The 17,942-nt window shown below is 41.9% G+C and overlaps 3 protein-coding genes across 4 annotated transcripts in view; 2 read left to right on the top strand and 1 right to left on the bottom strand.

Annotated features, from left to right (window-relative positions):
* The window catches only part of LRP2 (LDL receptor related protein 2), a 144,549-nt gene extending 142,807 nt beyond the window's left edge, over window positions 1-1,742 (top strand). The window contains 1 exon segment of the mRNA XM_083404211.1: window positions 239-1,742. Within this exon segment, the coding sequence (XP_083260337.1) occupies window positions 239-400 (162 nt within the window). The 3' untranslated portion in view covers window positions 401-1,742.
* Window positions 1,743-3,446: 1,704 nt separating this feature from the next.
* Window positions 3,447-9,496, bottom strand: LOC310664198 (retinol dehydrogenase 5-like). Of its 2 annotated transcripts, none has more exons than XM_083413003.1 (5): window positions 9,358-9,496; window positions 6,754-7,071; window positions 6,025-6,283; window positions 5,000-5,163; window positions 3,447-3,854 (listed from the first exon to the last, which is right to left on the bottom strand). In XM_083413003.1, the coding sequence occupies exons 1-5, from the start codon at window positions 9,383-9,385 to the stop codon at window positions 3,604-3,606; spliced, it is 1,020 nt and encodes a 339-aa protein (XP_083269129.1). In that variant the 5' UTR covers window positions 9,386-9,496; the 3' UTR covers window positions 3,447-3,603. The 2 variants fall into 2 exon arrangements, with proteins under 2 accessions (XP_083269129.1, XP_083269128.1); XM_083413002.1 differs by having other exon boundaries at window positions 3,447-3,857.
* Window positions 7,314-17,942, top strand: part of ABCB11 (ATP binding cassette subfamily B member 11) — a 77,281-nt gene continuing 66,652 nt past the window's right edge. The window contains exon 1 of the mRNA XM_083405647.1: window positions 7,314-7,602. The gene's annotated coding sequence lies outside the window, so the exon portion shown is untranslated. The remainder of the gene's footprint in view (window positions 7,603-17,942) is intronic.

Consider the following 17,942-nt stretch of genomic DNA (forward strand, 5'->3'; position numbering starts at 1 on the left):
TTCCCTGTCTCCACTGCCTCTGCTGTTTCCCCTGTGTTGAATGGTAGATTTTAGGTCCCTCAGACCTATTCTCTACTCTGTAAAGCACGTTAAGCAATAGATCAATATGAGATCTGTGTGTGTGTGTGTGTGTGTGTGTGTGTGTGTGTTGATCTATTGCTTATGTCACTAAAACTGAGGCGTCAGTTGAGGAGAGCTATGTTCAGAGCATATCGTACAATACATTTTGTTGTTTCAGATGGATAAGGAACATAGGGGAGATGCTGAAAGTGTCCCTCCCCCATCTCCATCACTGCCACAGAAGATCATTCTCAAAAGAGATCAACCGTTAGCCTATACAGCAACTGAGGATTCGTTCAAAGACACCGCCAATCTCGTCAAAGAGGACTCTGTTGTATAACTAGCTCAAATAGGGAATAATTAGGCACACTCGTTTGCACATATATTTTTGTAAACAGAAGGAGGAAAAAAAAATGGTTCACATCTCTTTATAAAGAAATATATTTAGCCTTTAGCTGGAGACATCTGTTGAAACCATGCCTTGTTGTTATTATTTTTTACACATGTCAATGCCTATTTTTATGAGCAATTATCACGGTGTACTATATGTATATCTTTGCACTGACACTCTCTGAAAGTAATGTTATAAATATACTGTACATTTGTAAATTTCTGAAAGATTATCTGGATGTCGATGTTTTCGTATGAATCTATTCTGAAACTGCATCATGAGGGGTGCACCCCCTATGTAATTAATTATACTAAATAATATAGAGGAGAAGGTGGTGGCCCTTCAGAGCATATATTTATAGGCAGCGCTCTGCTAAGTCTGCACTGGTGCTTCTTCTATCCATCTCTGTTTTACATACCAGAGCATATGAAAAATAGGTGCCTCTTTGTATGATACGAAACAGAACATAAACACTTTCCACAACTCTTTTCTTGGGCAACAAAAGAATTACAAGTGGCACAGAATGTTTTTCTCGGGCTAATATTTTTCCTGCTGGGAATAGAATCCTTTTCCCCCTCAGACATCATCTTTTCCTTAAGGTCCCAGTTTTATACACTGTCATTCCAAATGTCTGTAGGAAGCTGGGGTATGCTTTACATTTTTGCTGCATCCACATTTAACTGGTCATCAATGGAAGAGTTCTATTCTCAGCTGAAGCCTCTGCAAGTCATTTGTGTATGGTTAAATCCAATTTTAGTCTGCTATCCAAAATGCTTGATTTCTGTGCCATAGCAATATGAACAGTGCTGGTACGCTTTAAAATGAGCCGTCTCCGATGTTTTACATGCGAACATTTTTGATATTTGTCAACTATTTATTTCCTGAGCTGGGCAACAATAGAAAGGGAAACCATTTTTACTGATACAGCCTTGTACTATACATCTTGTTAGTTTTTACTACTGATCAAGACTGCTTTGTAGCCATAATTTGAACCCCTTCAGGAAAATTGTATGTGCCACTCCAGGAATAGTCTGAGCTGCCATTTAGTGTTCCAGACCTAGCTACTCAGAATAACGCCAGGCTTCGAAATTCATAACAGACTAGACTTCTGCTGTTTGGAGCATATATATATATATATATATATATATATATATATACACACACACACCTGAATTCTCAAAATCAAGGGCTATCCCTCTTTTAATATGCTTGGTTTTATTACCTTGATACGTACTTTGATTAGAAAACTGGAAAATGCTGCTGCTGAATAAATCTAATGTGTGTTTTATCATTGCCTGTGTTATCATTGATGGACTGTAGAGCATTGAGCCGCATTCTCATCTACTGGGTAGAGTTCAGAAGTCGGAAACAACCACCATTTCTCCAAGGCTAGATATGCTTATACATAGTTTGTAGTTCAAAAGAAAATGGCAGAAAAGGGAACTTGCAGCACAATCACATGCAAATCGGAAAGATTTGAAGTGGTCATTCGTGGTGGCATGTCCTTACTTTATTTTTTAAAGAGGTGTGAACTCCCCAAATTCTTTTTTTTTTTTAAGCACAGATAAGTTCAGGAAACTGGAACAAGAAAACTCCTCAACTTAAAAAAAAATCCTTATGAATGCTTTATGAAAACTTTTGTTGTTGATTAAGCAATATATAAAACTTATCAAATAAGATAAAATAAAGGTACACTGTTCAGTTCAGGTCCGTGGGATTGTTAGCAGCCAAATAAAAGTAAGTAGAGATAAGTCTGCAGAGGGTGATCGTGGTGGAAATGCTTTGTGGTTGAATCAAGGTGTTTTCCTCTCTTAAGGACATGGTTGTCATTTATTGTGAGACAGAGCTAGTGATTGGCCACGGTGCCCCTCCCTGGTATTGTGGTGGCTTCAAATGTGCTTACTTAGTCCAAGCACAGAAAAGTCAATAGCCACATCCATAATCACATAGAAGACCTATGCAGGTAGCTTTTCAGCAAACCGGTGAGTTGCAAAGCTGTATGGCATGAGGAGTAAAGGTCTGTTGCTGCCAAGAATGGAGAAGTTTGATTCAGTACATGTTTAAAGCTGAAACTATCTGATTCACACTTCCCCCAAATGATATACCAACTAAAATTGCTGGCCATTTATGTGTGTGTGTATTATTGAAAAGTGTTCAGTTTTGAAGAAATAAAGTGATGCAAAGGAAAAAAAGCTACCCTTAGAAATTCGCATGTACCTGGATTTTGTGGTTAGTTCTCCAGATGAACAATATTTATCAAAATGTATATATTATGGGAACGGCATAATATATAACAACGATGTTGTTAGTGAAAATAACATCCCAAGTGCATTATATTAGGATAAATGGCTTGCAAAAATGTAAATTAGTCAAAACGGTGTATTAAAATGTGCTTATTATAAATTTGCACTAAAATGCTGATGAATGGGTAATAAACTTGGGAGACATCTATATTGCAACAGTGCTCTTACATCAGCTTTAAGATCTCAGTTCTTTCATTCATGATAACCTGGGCCTGGCACAAGGACAAACAACCTTCTCTAATTAGAAGCCATTTCTTGAAGGGAAGTTCCATTTAGGTATCTTTCAAGCCATTTAACAGAAATCTGTGGCATTCGCACACAGTAGTGTAGAGGAAAATGTGGGATTTTCTTTTCTTGAGCTGCTGTACTGTCCTGTTGTGTGGCTTCCTCTCTTTCTGGTGAACGGAGGTAAACTTAATTGAGCTAGTTTTTAATGATTAATCAGAAAACCTTAAGCAAACAAAACCTTTATCCTGACCTTTTTCCAAGACCATTGTGCACATCAAATCATGTACTGAACCAATAATTTCCTAATAGAAAAAAATTCTAAGAAGCTCAGCATTGTAAACTCTTTGGGCTTAATTTGTGCCAAGACTCAGTCCCAGCATCTGCTTTTAATGCCAGGGCATTAAACAAGCGAAACAAGCAAAAATGAGCATGAGCATTTCCCTCAACACTGAGCAGTTGTATTTTATTTCATTTAGATTTGTATCTCTTCCAGCTCTACAATCCTATGATTTTGTGATTAAAAATTTCAGAGAAGTTATATTCACCAGGCAAGATAGAAGAGTCTATAAGAGCACCATGGAGACAACAGTTTGCTTCAAAACATTGGCACATTCACCTGCCTTAAACATCTATTTGATATCTTTTTGCTGGATTACTGTCGCCTGCTGGAACTGGAAAAAGCATTCTCAGCATTGCGTCAGAGAGGAACGTGGGGGCATAGGAGAGCGGGAGCCACAATAACTTTGCATCCCATCCAACTCCATAGCGCGTCCTTGGGTACTTGGCGGTCAAGGCATGCTCCATACACTTTGTGACCTTTGAAACATCAGGATCACACAGCCTTCTCATGGATAGCCTTTGCAGCCTTAAATCTGCTAGGAAGATAAAAGACCCCATCAAATCAAGTGAAAATCCAGATTTTTAAAGCTAAGGGAACAGAAATCAAAACACAACTGTAGTTCTAAAGCAGCGATGCAAACACTTTTTACCCCACTAGTCATGCTGCGCATAAAACTCAGCAACTCCTCATTCATTCAACAGCAGTCAAGTCTGCATAAAATACAGCGTGAAACCCCATTACCTGCAGCTAACAAAATTTCTTGAGTCATCTGTGCACCTGTTTTTCTAAATGTGTCCCATGGGGTGTCTTGTTGTGCCAGTCTTGTCCTAGAGGTAGCATTGTGAAGTTGCATTTTGCCAGTTTCTGTTCATAGTAACACATTACAGTTTGGACAAGATTGGAGGACTTTCAGCACTGAAGATGCTGATTCAGTAAGACTCTGCTCAGCAGCTTGTTAGATCTTGCCTGCCTCACAATTCACCAAGATTATTTTACACTCAGAAGGTGCCCTTCCGTTTCCCTTGTCAATGCAATCCAGTTTAAGAGACGGCATATACATATAGCAAGATATTTTGGATGTGACCTGTAATGTTTGACTATAACAGGATCTATAAGACCTCCCTAGATCCTGTGAAAGCTAAGTTGAAGAGCACAGGTGAAGTTATGGCAGGTGAAGTTATTTGCCTACCTAGTTGTGTATCATCTAATTGACTCTCCAAGGTCTCAGGAAGAGATCCTACCTACTGCCTGCTACCTGGTCCTTGTAATTGGAGATGCCAAGGATTAAACCCAGGGCCTCTGGTATGCGACGCTATGCACTACCATTGAGCTATGAGTTGGTGCTCCAAATAATAATTCCCCATGGTCACTTTTCTCTGCCTTCATGAAGTGTGATCTTTTGAAAATGCATGTATCTCCCAATGCATTTGATCAATGGCATTCCAACTCGGGGAAACAGTTCAGGGTCCCCTCCCACCCCACCCCATACCTCCCTATCGAAACCGAAGCTCTTTCCCATCACAGTCAACAAAATGATTCAAAGCTGGAAATGATTCATTTTCAAAACATTAAGTTTGGTATAACGCCAAGTAATCCTTGCAGAAATCATCACATAATTGGAATAAAATGCAGGCATTCAAACCATCCCAAATTTTTGTGCTGGACATTTGCACTTACAATCAAGGAAGTATTTCTCCCCGTATGAGTCTCTGGCCTCTGGAGTCAGCTGGTTCCACAGTCTTTGTAGGTCTCTCTCAATGTCCCCTATATTAGTTACTCCTGTCTTAAAGAATCCTGGCTCGATAATGCTCACCTTTACTCCGAAATGATGCATATCCCTCCTAAGAGAAAAATTTTAAAAACTCATCAGTTTGTGGTGGGTTTTACCAATCCAATTAATGGTGCAATCTTAAGGCTGTGGGGCAGGTGAAACTGAAGAGGATGCACGTGGCATATGCAATGTCCTGCTGGATGTTAATAAAAGAATGGTAAAAGTTAGGCCACGTGAGTCTCATTTGTTTGCTTATGGTTCCCTTCCCATTGGAATAAATGGGATCAAGCTATACCAGGCAGAGATTAAGATCACCTGCTGCTACCCAAGATCCTCTTAGCCAGAGATGTTGAGGATTGAACATGGGACCTTATGCATGTCAAGCAGACAGGGCTGGCATGTTGGCTTCTCACCCAGAATGGGGTACTGTAGGTGGAATCTGTGCCTGCATATTGCCTCCTGCAAATCCAAGATTGTGCCACCCTTACAGGAAGCAAATGCTCCTGACTTAGCTTTTTCCACGCTGTAGCCCTGATGCATCCTCTTCCACAGTAATCCTACAACTGGCTATTATAAATAGTTGTTGTGACAAATGAGTTTTGGCCTTCCTGTTTTCTTTTCCATGTGAACCCACAATTATACTTTTCAGTCGGTTCAGCCTGAGTTGCAGGCAGTCACAGATGTGATTGAACTTTCTGACAGTAAGAACTGTTGGACAGGGGAGCAGACTCCTTCAGGAGGTGGTGAACCCTCTTTCCATTGGAGGTTTTTAAGCAGAGGTTGGGTGGTCATCTGTCCCGGGTGCTTTAGTTGAGATGCCTGCATTTCAGGGGGTTGAACTTGATGATCCTTGGGATCCCTTCTACAACTCTATGATCACAGAGACAGTAGTAATCTACCATCTGTCACCCACAAGTCCATGGCAACTCACCGCAAAGTGTCAGAGAATGCCTCCACTCCCCATTTCGACACACAATAGCCACCCCCTAGAAATGCCAGGCGGCCCAGAACACTTGACACGTTGACAATCCTTCCTTTATTTTTTTTCAGGAGGGGGAGGAGCTTCAAGGTAATCCCAATCAGCCCCATTAGATTGACATCCAGGGTTTTGTAGAAATCATCCAGCTGCATCCAGTCGGTGGGGGCCATGGGTATGGATCTCCCAGCGTTATTTACCAAGCCATACAGTCCTGTTTGAGTATTTTAGGAATAATAATAATAAAAAAAAATGTGAAGAAGCATGGAAAGGATATCAGAGAATGAACTGGTAATGTGGGTTTGGAGACTTGTCCTGACCTCAGATTGTTACACTATATATCTATATATGAATAATAATTTGTTACACTATGTATTCTTACACTAGCAGAAGTAAATGATATCACATGAACAACACTTTTATCTTGACATTTTGCACTGTGTATAATTGTGTTTTAAAAACTGAAATGAATCTAAAATGCATATACCTAGGGAATTCTGGAGCCCAGGTGCCTCAAATCAGGCTTAATGTTCGAGAAATAGCGTATGTCATTTAAACCCCACAGACACTGTAGACCATCTGGAGAAGTTTTGAGCAAACCATTCTGAATGGATGCTCAATTCAGGTTGCCTCGAGGTGCCCCCTGTCTTTTGAAAGCAAGGCTGTGTTCTATAGGCTGCTTACCTGCACCCTCAGTTTCTGCCCGCACAAACTCCACAGCCTTGTCAATACTGCCAGGGTCCGTTAGATCAAGCTCCACAGTTTGCAATGACAAGGAAGTGTTGGCTAGTAGCTCCTGGCTTCCTTCCTTTGAGAGACACGCAGCAATGATGCGGAATCCTTTCTGGTCGAGGTACTTAGCCAGGGCATGGCCAAAGCCACTGTCGCATCCAGTGATGACAATATACTTACCCCTCAGTCCTTCCACTTTTAGGCAGTCTCTGATGAACCAGCAAACTGCGATGGAAAGGATGACAGCCATCATCCCTATCTGTCCGCCATCTGAAACAACACCAGGACAGCAGTGTGTGGACCTATCTGCCACAAGTGCTCACCATTCCTGTCAACTTGGGCACTTCACAGAGGCTTTTGTTTCCTGTTCCAGTTTCATTGAATCTTCCCGTCAGTATAAGTTGGCAGCTAGAGACTTCTGGCACAACCTGAATAGTATCCAAGAGTAACATGCTTTGGAGGAGCAGATTCCTCCACAGCAGTTTCTCAATACTGTAGTTCTCTGCTGCTTTCAAGATGGCATCTGCTCTATATTGGCCACTAACTCCCATCTGAAAAACCCTTCAACGTGAAAAAAGGGAGCTCAGTTAGCAGTTGGGGCAGTGCCCATTGTGGTGAACATTCATTAGTATTCAAGGCAATGATGAACACAGGATAGTGAAGGGAGAGGGGAGGGGAGTTTGATGGCTCTCAAGTGATGTGGAGGACTGGGTTCTTTCTGTTACTTCCCACAATGCCATTCTGCAATGGAAACAGATCGCAACCCTGAGCAAACCGTAAACTTTGGGCACTTTTTGGTGAGTATAATGACCCCTCTGCTTTGTGTTTTGTATGCTGATACTGGTGCTGACAATCTACAGTCTGATCTATCAGAGACTAGATTTAGCATGGTGTGAGAGTGCCTTTCTTTCTCTCTTTCTCTTTCTTTCTTGACTGCCGTTCATTAGCCTGACCATTGTAACACAAATGTGTCACAGTGTTTATTCAGCAAGTGATGCCAAGGAAGTTTTCTATCTGCACATCTTTGTATATGAAGCATGCAAAACACATGTTTGCTTGGGCAAATGAATGCTCTTAATTGTGAGGCGATGTAATGATGATATCTTGGCATGTTGTTAGAATTACACAGGGAAGTTGTAAGCAATAAAGTCAGCAAATATAGCCAGAAACATTTACAGCAATGCTATTTCTCTAAAAAAAATTGGTGCCGGAACTCACCATGAATGCCTCCCTTATTCTTTTATAATGGCAATGGCGCCCACCTGAGAGGGGCCGGAACTGAGTTCCGGCTGAAAAAATGCCCTGATTTACAGCAATTATTTAAACCCTCCCAAGGTGTCATACAATTAAAATATAGTACAGTACAAAAATAAAAATAAAAATTAAGAGCCGGTAAAAATAAATCACAAACGTTCACCCTAAAAAAATACAAAGACACAGCACACAAACCATCAGCAGAACAAAACTCAAGAAGAAAGAGGCAGAAATATGTGGTCCTTCGGTGCTTCCCTAAACACTTGATGTCAGAAGTGAGTAAAGCCACATTCTGAGTGGCACATGCTAGTGATAAGTGGGGCCAGAAAAAAGCTTTACCTCAAAGCGATACCCACATTGATACTTTTGTAGAAATGCTTGATAAATTCTTTAAGGAACACCACAGGTATCTCCACTTATCCTCCCACCAGGAAATTCTTATGCTGATGTTCACATGGGGTGTCATCAGCATAAGATACTAGTAAGGCACTGCAATTGAGTACCTATGGATCTATCTCCATGAGCCTTTTATCTCTTAAATCTCTGTCAGATAGAAAACTAATTATAACCAGCAGGCTCAAGGAGAGCACCAATTACAGCAGCCACATGAAATGCAGGCCAAAGATAAAGGGGAATTTAAATCAGGACTGCCCATTTCATGACCCACTGAGCCAGACATAGCTCACCCAGCAGCCGTTGACGGTGGTATACCAGGTCCTTGACAACCTGTCTATGTCACCCCAGGCAGGATTCCCATTATCAAGCTCTTGGTAGAATTAGCTTGCTGGGTCATCAACTGAGCAGACCTGCTTTAAGTGATGGGGGAGGGAGCTCAGGCAGAATCATTAAGGCACATCCATAATTGTTTTGGTAAGGATTTCAGCCCTATGTGCACTTACTTGTGAGTAGGTCCCACTGGACTGAGGATTGTTCCCTTGAAAGAGCAAGACACCGAACCTAAATACACTTACTTTAGGAATCACCAATGAACAAATCTCAGGGCCTGGTCTGACGATAGCTGAGGCCACCACTTTCCTGAGATGACTATCTAAGAAAGACATTGACATTGCCTTGGGTTCCATGGTAGAAGAGAGACTGGATATTAATGTAACAGCAGCAGCAACAACATCAATAAATTAAATAAAATGAAGGTCACCATCATCATCTATACAATACTCATAGAGTGGGATCTATTTTTGATTATTCAGACTATATATGATAGTCACCTGTCAATACACTGACTGCGATATCTTCTGAACCATTTTGCCAAGGCGTTGGTTTTGTTCCGTGACTTGTACTTACACTCTGCAGAGATGTCTCTCCAGCTCATTGCAGGGTCAGAACACTCGATTCTCGGGTTTTATGCTGGTTTCAGAATGGATGGTAGTTGGGATTTCAACTCATGAGGCTTCTCAGTAGCACCTGCACAGTTACATCTTTCTGGCAGTCTTGTGATTTTCTTCCAGGCATTTACTGGCACTAGTCAGGTCCTTGAGACGGTGGATATCTTAATGCCAGTGACCCCAGCTGACCCTTTCACTCAGGCTTAGCCTGATTTATATCCTCAGTGCATGCTTCTCCCACCTCAGCTGCCAACAGAAGGAATGCCAATTCAAATTAGAATAACTTTTTGAAATCTGAAAGCTGCCCCCTGCTCATTTGTGTGCAGATAATAATAATAATAATAATAATAATAATAATAATAATAATAATAATAAATAATAATAATAATTTATTATTTGTACCCCGCCCATCTGGCTGGGTTTCCCCAGCCACTCTGGGCGGCTTCCATAGAAACAAAAAATACAGTAAAATATCACAGATTAAAAACTTCCCTGAACAGGATCTCCTCCCTGTACTGTTCAAAGAATAAATAGATTAAGAAATGATTTGAGGGACTTGCCATCTTGCGGGTGTTAACTGCACAGCATCCCCAATAAACTATTTCATTCATTATCTGGCAGGCAGGTTTTTGGACTTGAATAGTAGAACCTGGCTACATATTTGAAAATTTGAGAAACAAAACATGTAGGGAGGGTATCATTACTTCTCTCTTTCTCTTTGGTGATCACTCGTAGCCGAGTAAGATTGTCTTCCATAAGCACTGTTTTAACAACGAGTCCATAAGTGACTGTGGAGGCCAATTCTGGATCCACACATCCTTCCACAGTGGGGTCATTGGTTCGCGGGCGGTAGTTGATTACGGTGTGGATTTGCCAAGCGTGCCTTCCTCTTAGCATGTTTCTCCCTTGCATTCTGAGTTCGAGTGTCTTCAAAGTCCATGACACCTTTGGTAAAGGCTGTTCTCCAACTGGAGCACTCACAGGCCAGTGTTTCCCAGTTGTCGGTGTTTATACTACTTTTTTTTAGATTTGCCTTGAGACAGTCTTTAAACCTCTTTTGTTGACCACCAGCATTACGCTTTCCATTTTTAAGTTCGGAATAGAGTACAGTGGTACCTCGGGTTAAGAACTTAATTTGTTCCAGAGGTCCATTCTTAACCTGAAACCGTTCTTAACCTGAAGCACCACTTTAGGTAATGGGGCCTCCCACTGCCGCTGCGTCGCTGCTGCGCAATTTCTGTTCTCATCCTGAAGCAAAGTTCTTAAGCCAAGGTACTATTTCTGGGTTAGCGGAGTCTGTCACCTGAAGCGTCTGTAACCTGGAGCATCTGTAACCTGAGGTACCACTGTAGTTGCTTTGGAAGACGATAATCAGGCATCCGCACAACATTTATTATAGCCATAGCACCAACGGCAATTTGAAATTCTGAGACAAACTCTTGATCTGATGTGAAGCTCTGGATCAGAGTGGAGAATGAGTATGGGGAAAGCTAGTTTTATTGAGTGTGTTGGGCTCTGAAATGACCAAGCAAGTATGTCTGCCTCTCTTTGAGGAAGAGGGGGAAATTGCTCCACCAGACAAGCAGAAATGCTCACACTGATAAGGAGATCTCATTAGTGTGACGCTGAATTCTTCCCGTGGTGATTTACTTGTTATGCAGTAAATATGCATATTTATCCTATCAAGTTGCTTTGTTCCCTTTTGCAGCAAAAAATAAAATAAAAATAAATTAATTTTTTTTTAAATAAATAAATTGAGTGAGAGTTTTGAACCAAATGGCTTGTCAAAGTGATTCATTCATTTCAGCAGCTAAATCTAACAGCAACCTCAGGAAGTTTCGGAGTTCATTTTAATTTTGATTGTCTTTTAAACAGATAGTATATTTAGCTATGTCGTGTCTGTGCTAGTAGGCATTTTACTGCTTTTGCAATGGTTTATAGCTACTAGCAATACAGATTTATGAATGACTTCATTTGTTAGTCAAAAGAAAACTTCCAAAACAGAATCACATCTCACCTGTGCCTGAGATAACACTCTGGCTTCTTCAGAGCTCGAAAGAAAACTCAACGGAACTGAAATGACTGAAGCAATAATGGAAATTGCTTAAGCCAAGTGTGGGCTGGTGTCGCAACATTTATTCAGCAAGAACGAAAAGTCTGTCAGCAAGGATTATGACTCTCCAGATGTTGTGGACTACAACTCCCATCAGCACCAAAATAGTCAATGGTCAGGTGTGATGAGAGCCGTTGTCTAACAAAATCTGGACGGTCACATCTTTCCAGCGCTATAGAAAGCAGTTCTCGAAAAGTCAGCATTTCTCAATGATTCTGTAAGTCCTATCTGATTTTGGAACTCTGTCTACAACTCCTGGAATGTCTGTGAATAACACATTAAAATATTTACCTCAGGAACGTTCTTACCTATGAATTTTAACATGGAAACACAAGACACTTCACAATCAAAGATATTGTGCATGTGCAGGGCTGGTAAATGGTTTAGGTTGTAATTACCGTAGTTTTAGATGAAAGATACAAGTGCAGCATGAAAGATTTGCTATGCATACTGCAAACATATATTCTATGGGCCTCGAAGTTTTTTGTAGTTTTTCATGAGTCCATCGTATAATGAATGAGAGATTTATTATATAAACATACTCAATGCTGTGGGAGAATGACTAAAGTTAGTGTTTAGTTACACTGCACTTTCTGTTTTGCCTTCTTATCACTGGTAGTCAAGTTTGGGTCACACCCATGAAGATTGGATCTTGAATTCATAGAATTGGCTCACATAATCAGTTGACTAGATCTTATACTCATTTATGCTCCGCCACGTAGGAATGTGACTCACCTACTGCTTGGTCTCACTTTGTAAAAATATGTCTTGTGAGGTAAGTGTCATCTTATGGCGAAGAAAGAGGTGTGTGATTTCTGTGGAACTCCCAAAGTGCTTCTGAACAGTGAAGTGGTTAGATAATTTAAGACTCTGAACAGAATGACCTTATGGAGGCCCACCTCTTTCGATGGAAATGCGTGCTAATGCACACAGCTTCAACTATCAAGGCTGCCATATTTTGAAGAGCAAAACAGAGGACACATTTGCAAACTTCTACTCTTAGCTATGTATCACTATGACAACTCTCATTTTACATACTCCTGAAAAAAAGGCGTGCCCTGGAAAAAGAGGACATATGGCAAGCCTACATAAGGAGACTCTTTTGACCAGCTGTGGGGAGACTTTGGCCCTCTAGATGTCACAGAACTACAACTGCCATCATCCCAGGCCATTTGCCATACTTGCTGGGGCTGATGGGAGTTGTAGTTCAGCAACATCTGGAGGGCCAAAGGTTTCCCATACCTGCTCTTTTTTTTTATAAGATGCCCTTATTTCATAATGTGGTAATAATGATGCTCAGCTGAGTGGGGCCTGGACTTTTGCCTCAAAGTCCACAACAGCACCACTGTTTCTGGGCATAGGATATTCCCAGCAACTGGGATTCAGAGGCATAATATATCTGAGAGTAGAAGCAGCTGTTGATAACCATGTCCTCTGTCTATAAGAATTTATCATCTTTACTCAGAATAAAGAATTAGACATCTCTTGAAAACAAACAGTTCTTCACTGATTCTTTGGCTATGAACACATCACAGCTTTAAAGCACATATCCATAGTTTGTTACGGGTGCTGGGAATTATAGCTATTTGTGAGGTAAACTACAGTTCCCATGATTCTATGAGTGTACTTTTAAAAATATAGTGTGTTTTCAGCCTTCATTGTACAGATGAACAAACGTCACTAACTTGCAGTCATTAATGAAAGATAATGTCCTTTTATTCAACATTTAATTCCAGAAAGACAGTCAGGAGAAAGAACCTCTGTCTGTCTGTCTGTCTGTCTGTCTGTCTGTCTCTCTTGAGACCTACATTCCCTCAGGGATAAACCATCAAAAGTCTCATGCTAATACAGTAGTACCTCGGGTTAAGAACTTAATTCGTTCCGGAGGTCCATTCTTAACCTGAAACTGTTCTTAAACCAAGGTACCACTTTAGCTAATGGGGCCTCCCGCTGCCACTGCATGATTTCTGTTCTCATCCTGAAGCAAAGTTCTTAATCCGAGGTACTATTTCTGGGTTAGTGGAGTCTGTAACCTGAAGCATCTGTAACCTGAAGTACCACTGTAGTGGCACAGTCAGGCTGATAATGCATAGAACCAGTGACAAAAGTGTTCTGGATTAACTAATCTAGAATAAAGGCTGCCCTGTTTTGATTTTCACCATGGCTACACCAGATTTCCAGTCCTATGGAGGTCGCCAAAAAAGTAAGCACTGCAAAATTTTATAGGGTTACAACTTTTATACTGAATAATCATGTAAATAGATCTATGTGGTATAACCAAGGTTTTTTTCAGCCAGAACTCACTAGAACTCAGTTCCAGCACCTCTCAGATGGGCGCCATTACCATTCTAAGAGAATGAGGGAGGTGTTCATGGTGAGTTCCAGCTAGACTTGACATACGTCTGGAAAATTCCTGACATCCCGATTTTTGGGTATAAAAATGGTGTTGGGGGGAATTTTGCTGAAACAGAAAAATGTCAGGGAAAACCTGTATGTATGGGAAAAGCAGTGGAAACAGCTCCAAAAGCTTAAAATCACAAGGGGGGGGGGGAGTTTCCCCTTAACAATTTGGGTTTGTTCCCCAAAAAAGTTCAACAATTTTGCGGGTGTCAACAATTTTACTTTTTGAGATATAGCAACCCTAGTTCTGTTAACTTCTTTTCTAGAAAGACAGCACTGGGCATTACAAACAAACTTTTTTAAACCACTGAGATAACATAGTCAAATCTGGATCTAGGAGCACATGAAGTTGCTGATCTGTTCCTTTAGTGGGAACGCATCCTCATCCCGAACAGGCAACTGGCACATCTCTCATCTACAGCAGTTCCATCTTGAAAGGATTGAAACTCTGTTTATTGGCCCGCATCCAACCCTCGGTTTCATCCAGTGCTTACATAGCCACACCTGACTCAGATATTATCGAGAAATGAAGCTGGGCGTCGTCAGCATAGTGATTGGCACCTTGTCCCGAAACTGCTAATGACTGCTCCCACTGGCTTTACATAGATGTAAACAACAACAACAACCCCAAGAGCCATGCTGGATCAGGCCAAGTCCAGCATCCTGTACTCTCAGTAACCAAGTGTTAAGTTGTGGGTGAACATATCAGACGACACAGCGATTCTTCAAACGGCTCTTGTTTATTCAGAGGCCAGAACAGAACTGAGCTGAAGGGCTCAGTCAGCCTGCTTATATAGAGCTCCAGTACAACGTTACTGTAGCAACTTTCTAAAACTATCCAATCACTGAACGTCACTTTCGATCCTTCATTTGCATAACTATCTACAGTATCCCCCTGCTGGCCCAGGGTGAGAACTTCAGTACATAACACCAACCACTTGCTTATTGGAAGGCCACTAGCAGCAGTGGCGTAGCGTGGGTTGTCAGCACCCGGGGCAAGGCAAGTAATTTGCACTCCCTAACCCGTGGATTTGTGCCCCCTAACCAGTGGATTTGCGCCCCCTAACCCTAACCCCCAGATGTTGCGCCCGGTGCGGCCGGCCCCCCCCTGCACCCCCCACGCTACGCCACTGACTAGCAGGGCCTGAGTGCAGCAGCACTGAGAATTTGGGGAGAGTTTGGTACTCAGTGGCACCTCATACTGCAAATACCAGGGGGCCAGGGAGCTCTCCCTCATTGCTATTCTCTGGACATGATACTCTAGGTAGGACCAGAACCACCTTAAAACAGTGCCCCCAATATCCACCCCACTGTACTGACTCAGAAGTGATGGCATGATTGATGGTGTCCAAAGCCACCAAGAGCCCAAGATGCAGCAGCAACAAGGTCTCATTTCCCCTGTCTCTTTGTCTCTGTCTCTTGATAGAGACCAAGATTGATTCAGTTCTGAAACTGATTGGAATAGCTCCAGATAATAAGTCTTCTCCAAGAATGCATGCATTAAAACACATTTTTTTAAAAAAAACAAATCAATGAAAAATAAAAAGAAAATGAACAGGACGGGGGGGTGGAACTGATGGGATGGAAGAATTGGGTAGCTTTGGAAGGTGCTGGTGGCGGGGGAAGTGTGCCATGTAAAGTGAAGCTCGAGTCACATGTGACCCCTTATAACAGGTTGCCAATCTGTGTTATGCACACTTAAACCTGAAAGAAAATCCCATTGAATGCAGTGAAGTTACTTGCCAGTAGAGATGCGTAGGACGGAGATCCTGGGGTTTAAATTTCTGAGCATAATTATTTTTTTTAGGAAGCTTCCTTAATTCAAGGCAGTGCCAGATTCAATGCTCAGATACATGCAAATTACTTCCATCCAGGGCAGTGTGAGGTCTGGGCAGTTCTCCTGTCCTATCAAACAAGGGGTTGTTATTATCAGAACTGATAGAACATAAAACCTGAAGGAGCGTCTCCACCCCTGTCCTTCAGCCTGAACACTGCAGTCCAGCTTTGAGGGCCTTCTGGCAGTTCCCTCACTACGAGAAGAGAAGTTACAGGGAACTAGGCACAGGGCCTTCTCAGTAGTGGTGCCCACCCTGTGGAATGCCCTCCCATCAGATGTCAAGGAGACAAACAACTATACAACTTTCAGAAGACATCTGAAGGCAGCCCTTTATCAGGAAGTTTTTAATGTTTGCCATTTTATTATGTTTTTATATGTATTGTGAGCTGCCCAGAGTGACTGGGGCAACCCAGCCAGATGGGTGGGGTATAATAATTTTATTATTATTATTATATGTGAGGAGGGATGTCTGAAATCAGGTACTTGTTTCCTTTGTATGTTCTTCAACAAGTTTTCAGTGTTGTCAGAATAGCAGAGCTTAGTGGTGATTTGCCCATGGGGAGATAACAGGCTAATGTTATTACACAACAGGATCACTAGTTACTGACTGGAGTTTTTCAAAAGAGGAAATGTGTGTTTGGTCATTAATCTCTAGCTCCTTTTTAAAGACTGTTTGTCTTGCCTTATACAACCCACAACACCACCAAAGGCAGACAGATGGACTAGAGTTCTTTACTCTGTGGGCAGCATAACACATTGCAAATGGGAGGCTTGTAAGTTACTTATTAACTGTGAAAAAGGACACTTGCTTTATTTTCACCAGCCTGAGCAATTGAGCTAAGCCTTAGGTTTGCTTGAAAGACACTATTAATCTGAAGCCTAGTAAAAAGGTAAAGGTAAAGGTATCCCTGACCGTACGGGCCAGTCTTGCCAGACTCTAGGGTTGTGTGCTCATCTCACTCTAGAGGCCGGCAGCCAGCGTTGTCCGCAGGCACTTCCGGGTCACATGGCCAGCGTGACAAGCTGCATCTGGCGAGCCAGCGCAGCACACGGAACGCCGTTTACCTTCCCGCTGGTAAGCGGTCCCTATTTATCTACTTGCACCTGGGGGTGCTTTCGAACTGCTAGGTTGGCAGGCGCTGGGATGGGAGTGCACCCCGCCGCGGGGATTCGAACCGCTGACCATACGATCGGCAAGTCCTAGGCGCTGAGGTTTTACCCACAGCACCACCCGCGTCCCTAGTATCGGATGCTTAAAATGATTTCTAGCAAAGGTAATAATAAGTAGGATCGGCCCTGGGCATTTTGGCACCTGAGGCAAACCACAAAATGGAATCCCTCCTTGCCAGGGAAGAAGGGGTGAGTGAAGATCTACATCAGGAGCAAGGGGGAAATAAAAGATCTACATTGGAATTTGATGCCCTTGCGGATTCTGCTGCCTGAGGCGATCGCCTCACCTTGCCTCATAGGTGGGCTGCCCCTGATAATAAGGCTATATAGGATCTAAACATGATTTCCTGAAGGTAGACATGAGATCTCCAACTTTGGGGCTAAACCAAAAGTGATCAGGCTTTCAGGTCACCATTAAAAGGTCATGAAAACAACCAGTGGCAAGTAAGTTCATGGGGCCATCCCATGATTATATTACACACCCTGGAACTTGTAGTTCCATCAGCCCAATGACTTATTTGACATGACAAGTGACTGGCCTTGATTCTCAAAATAGATCAAAAGGAAGTTTATATTAACTGGAAATTCTGTTATTCCACAAGAAACCATTGCATATCAGTGTTATAGAAACATATGGACTACTTTAAGGCTTTATTTTAGAGAGCAAATTAAACCACTCTTTATATTGGCCTGTTTTGGGATTATCCTCTCCATTTATTTATGCAAAGGGGTTACACCAAGTGTGCTGATACCTCCCCACTTCTGTGGGGATGGTACTGTTTTGGCCATATAAGGACAAGCACTTATAGAACGGACTTCACTATTAGTATATATAGGATGATTCCTCAGGAAGAAAGGTATGTTTATTTAAACAGCACTGAACAGTTAAGAATCACAAGCTTTTTGCATGTAAACCCACCAAAGGCTTTCATGAATGACAGAGGAAGCAAGCAAACACAATTGACCATTGAATGGAAAGTGCAAAAGGGAAAAGAAAAACATAGCTTCAGTGGTTTTGCCATGC

The sequence above is a fragment of the Podarcis tiliguerta genome (genome assembly GCF_965153285.1).
Source record: "Podarcis tiliguerta genome assembly, chromosome: 1".
In the NCBI taxonomy this organism is placed as follows: Eukaryota; Metazoa; Chordata; class Lepidosauria; order Squamata; family Lacertidae; genus Podarcis; species Podarcis tiliguerta.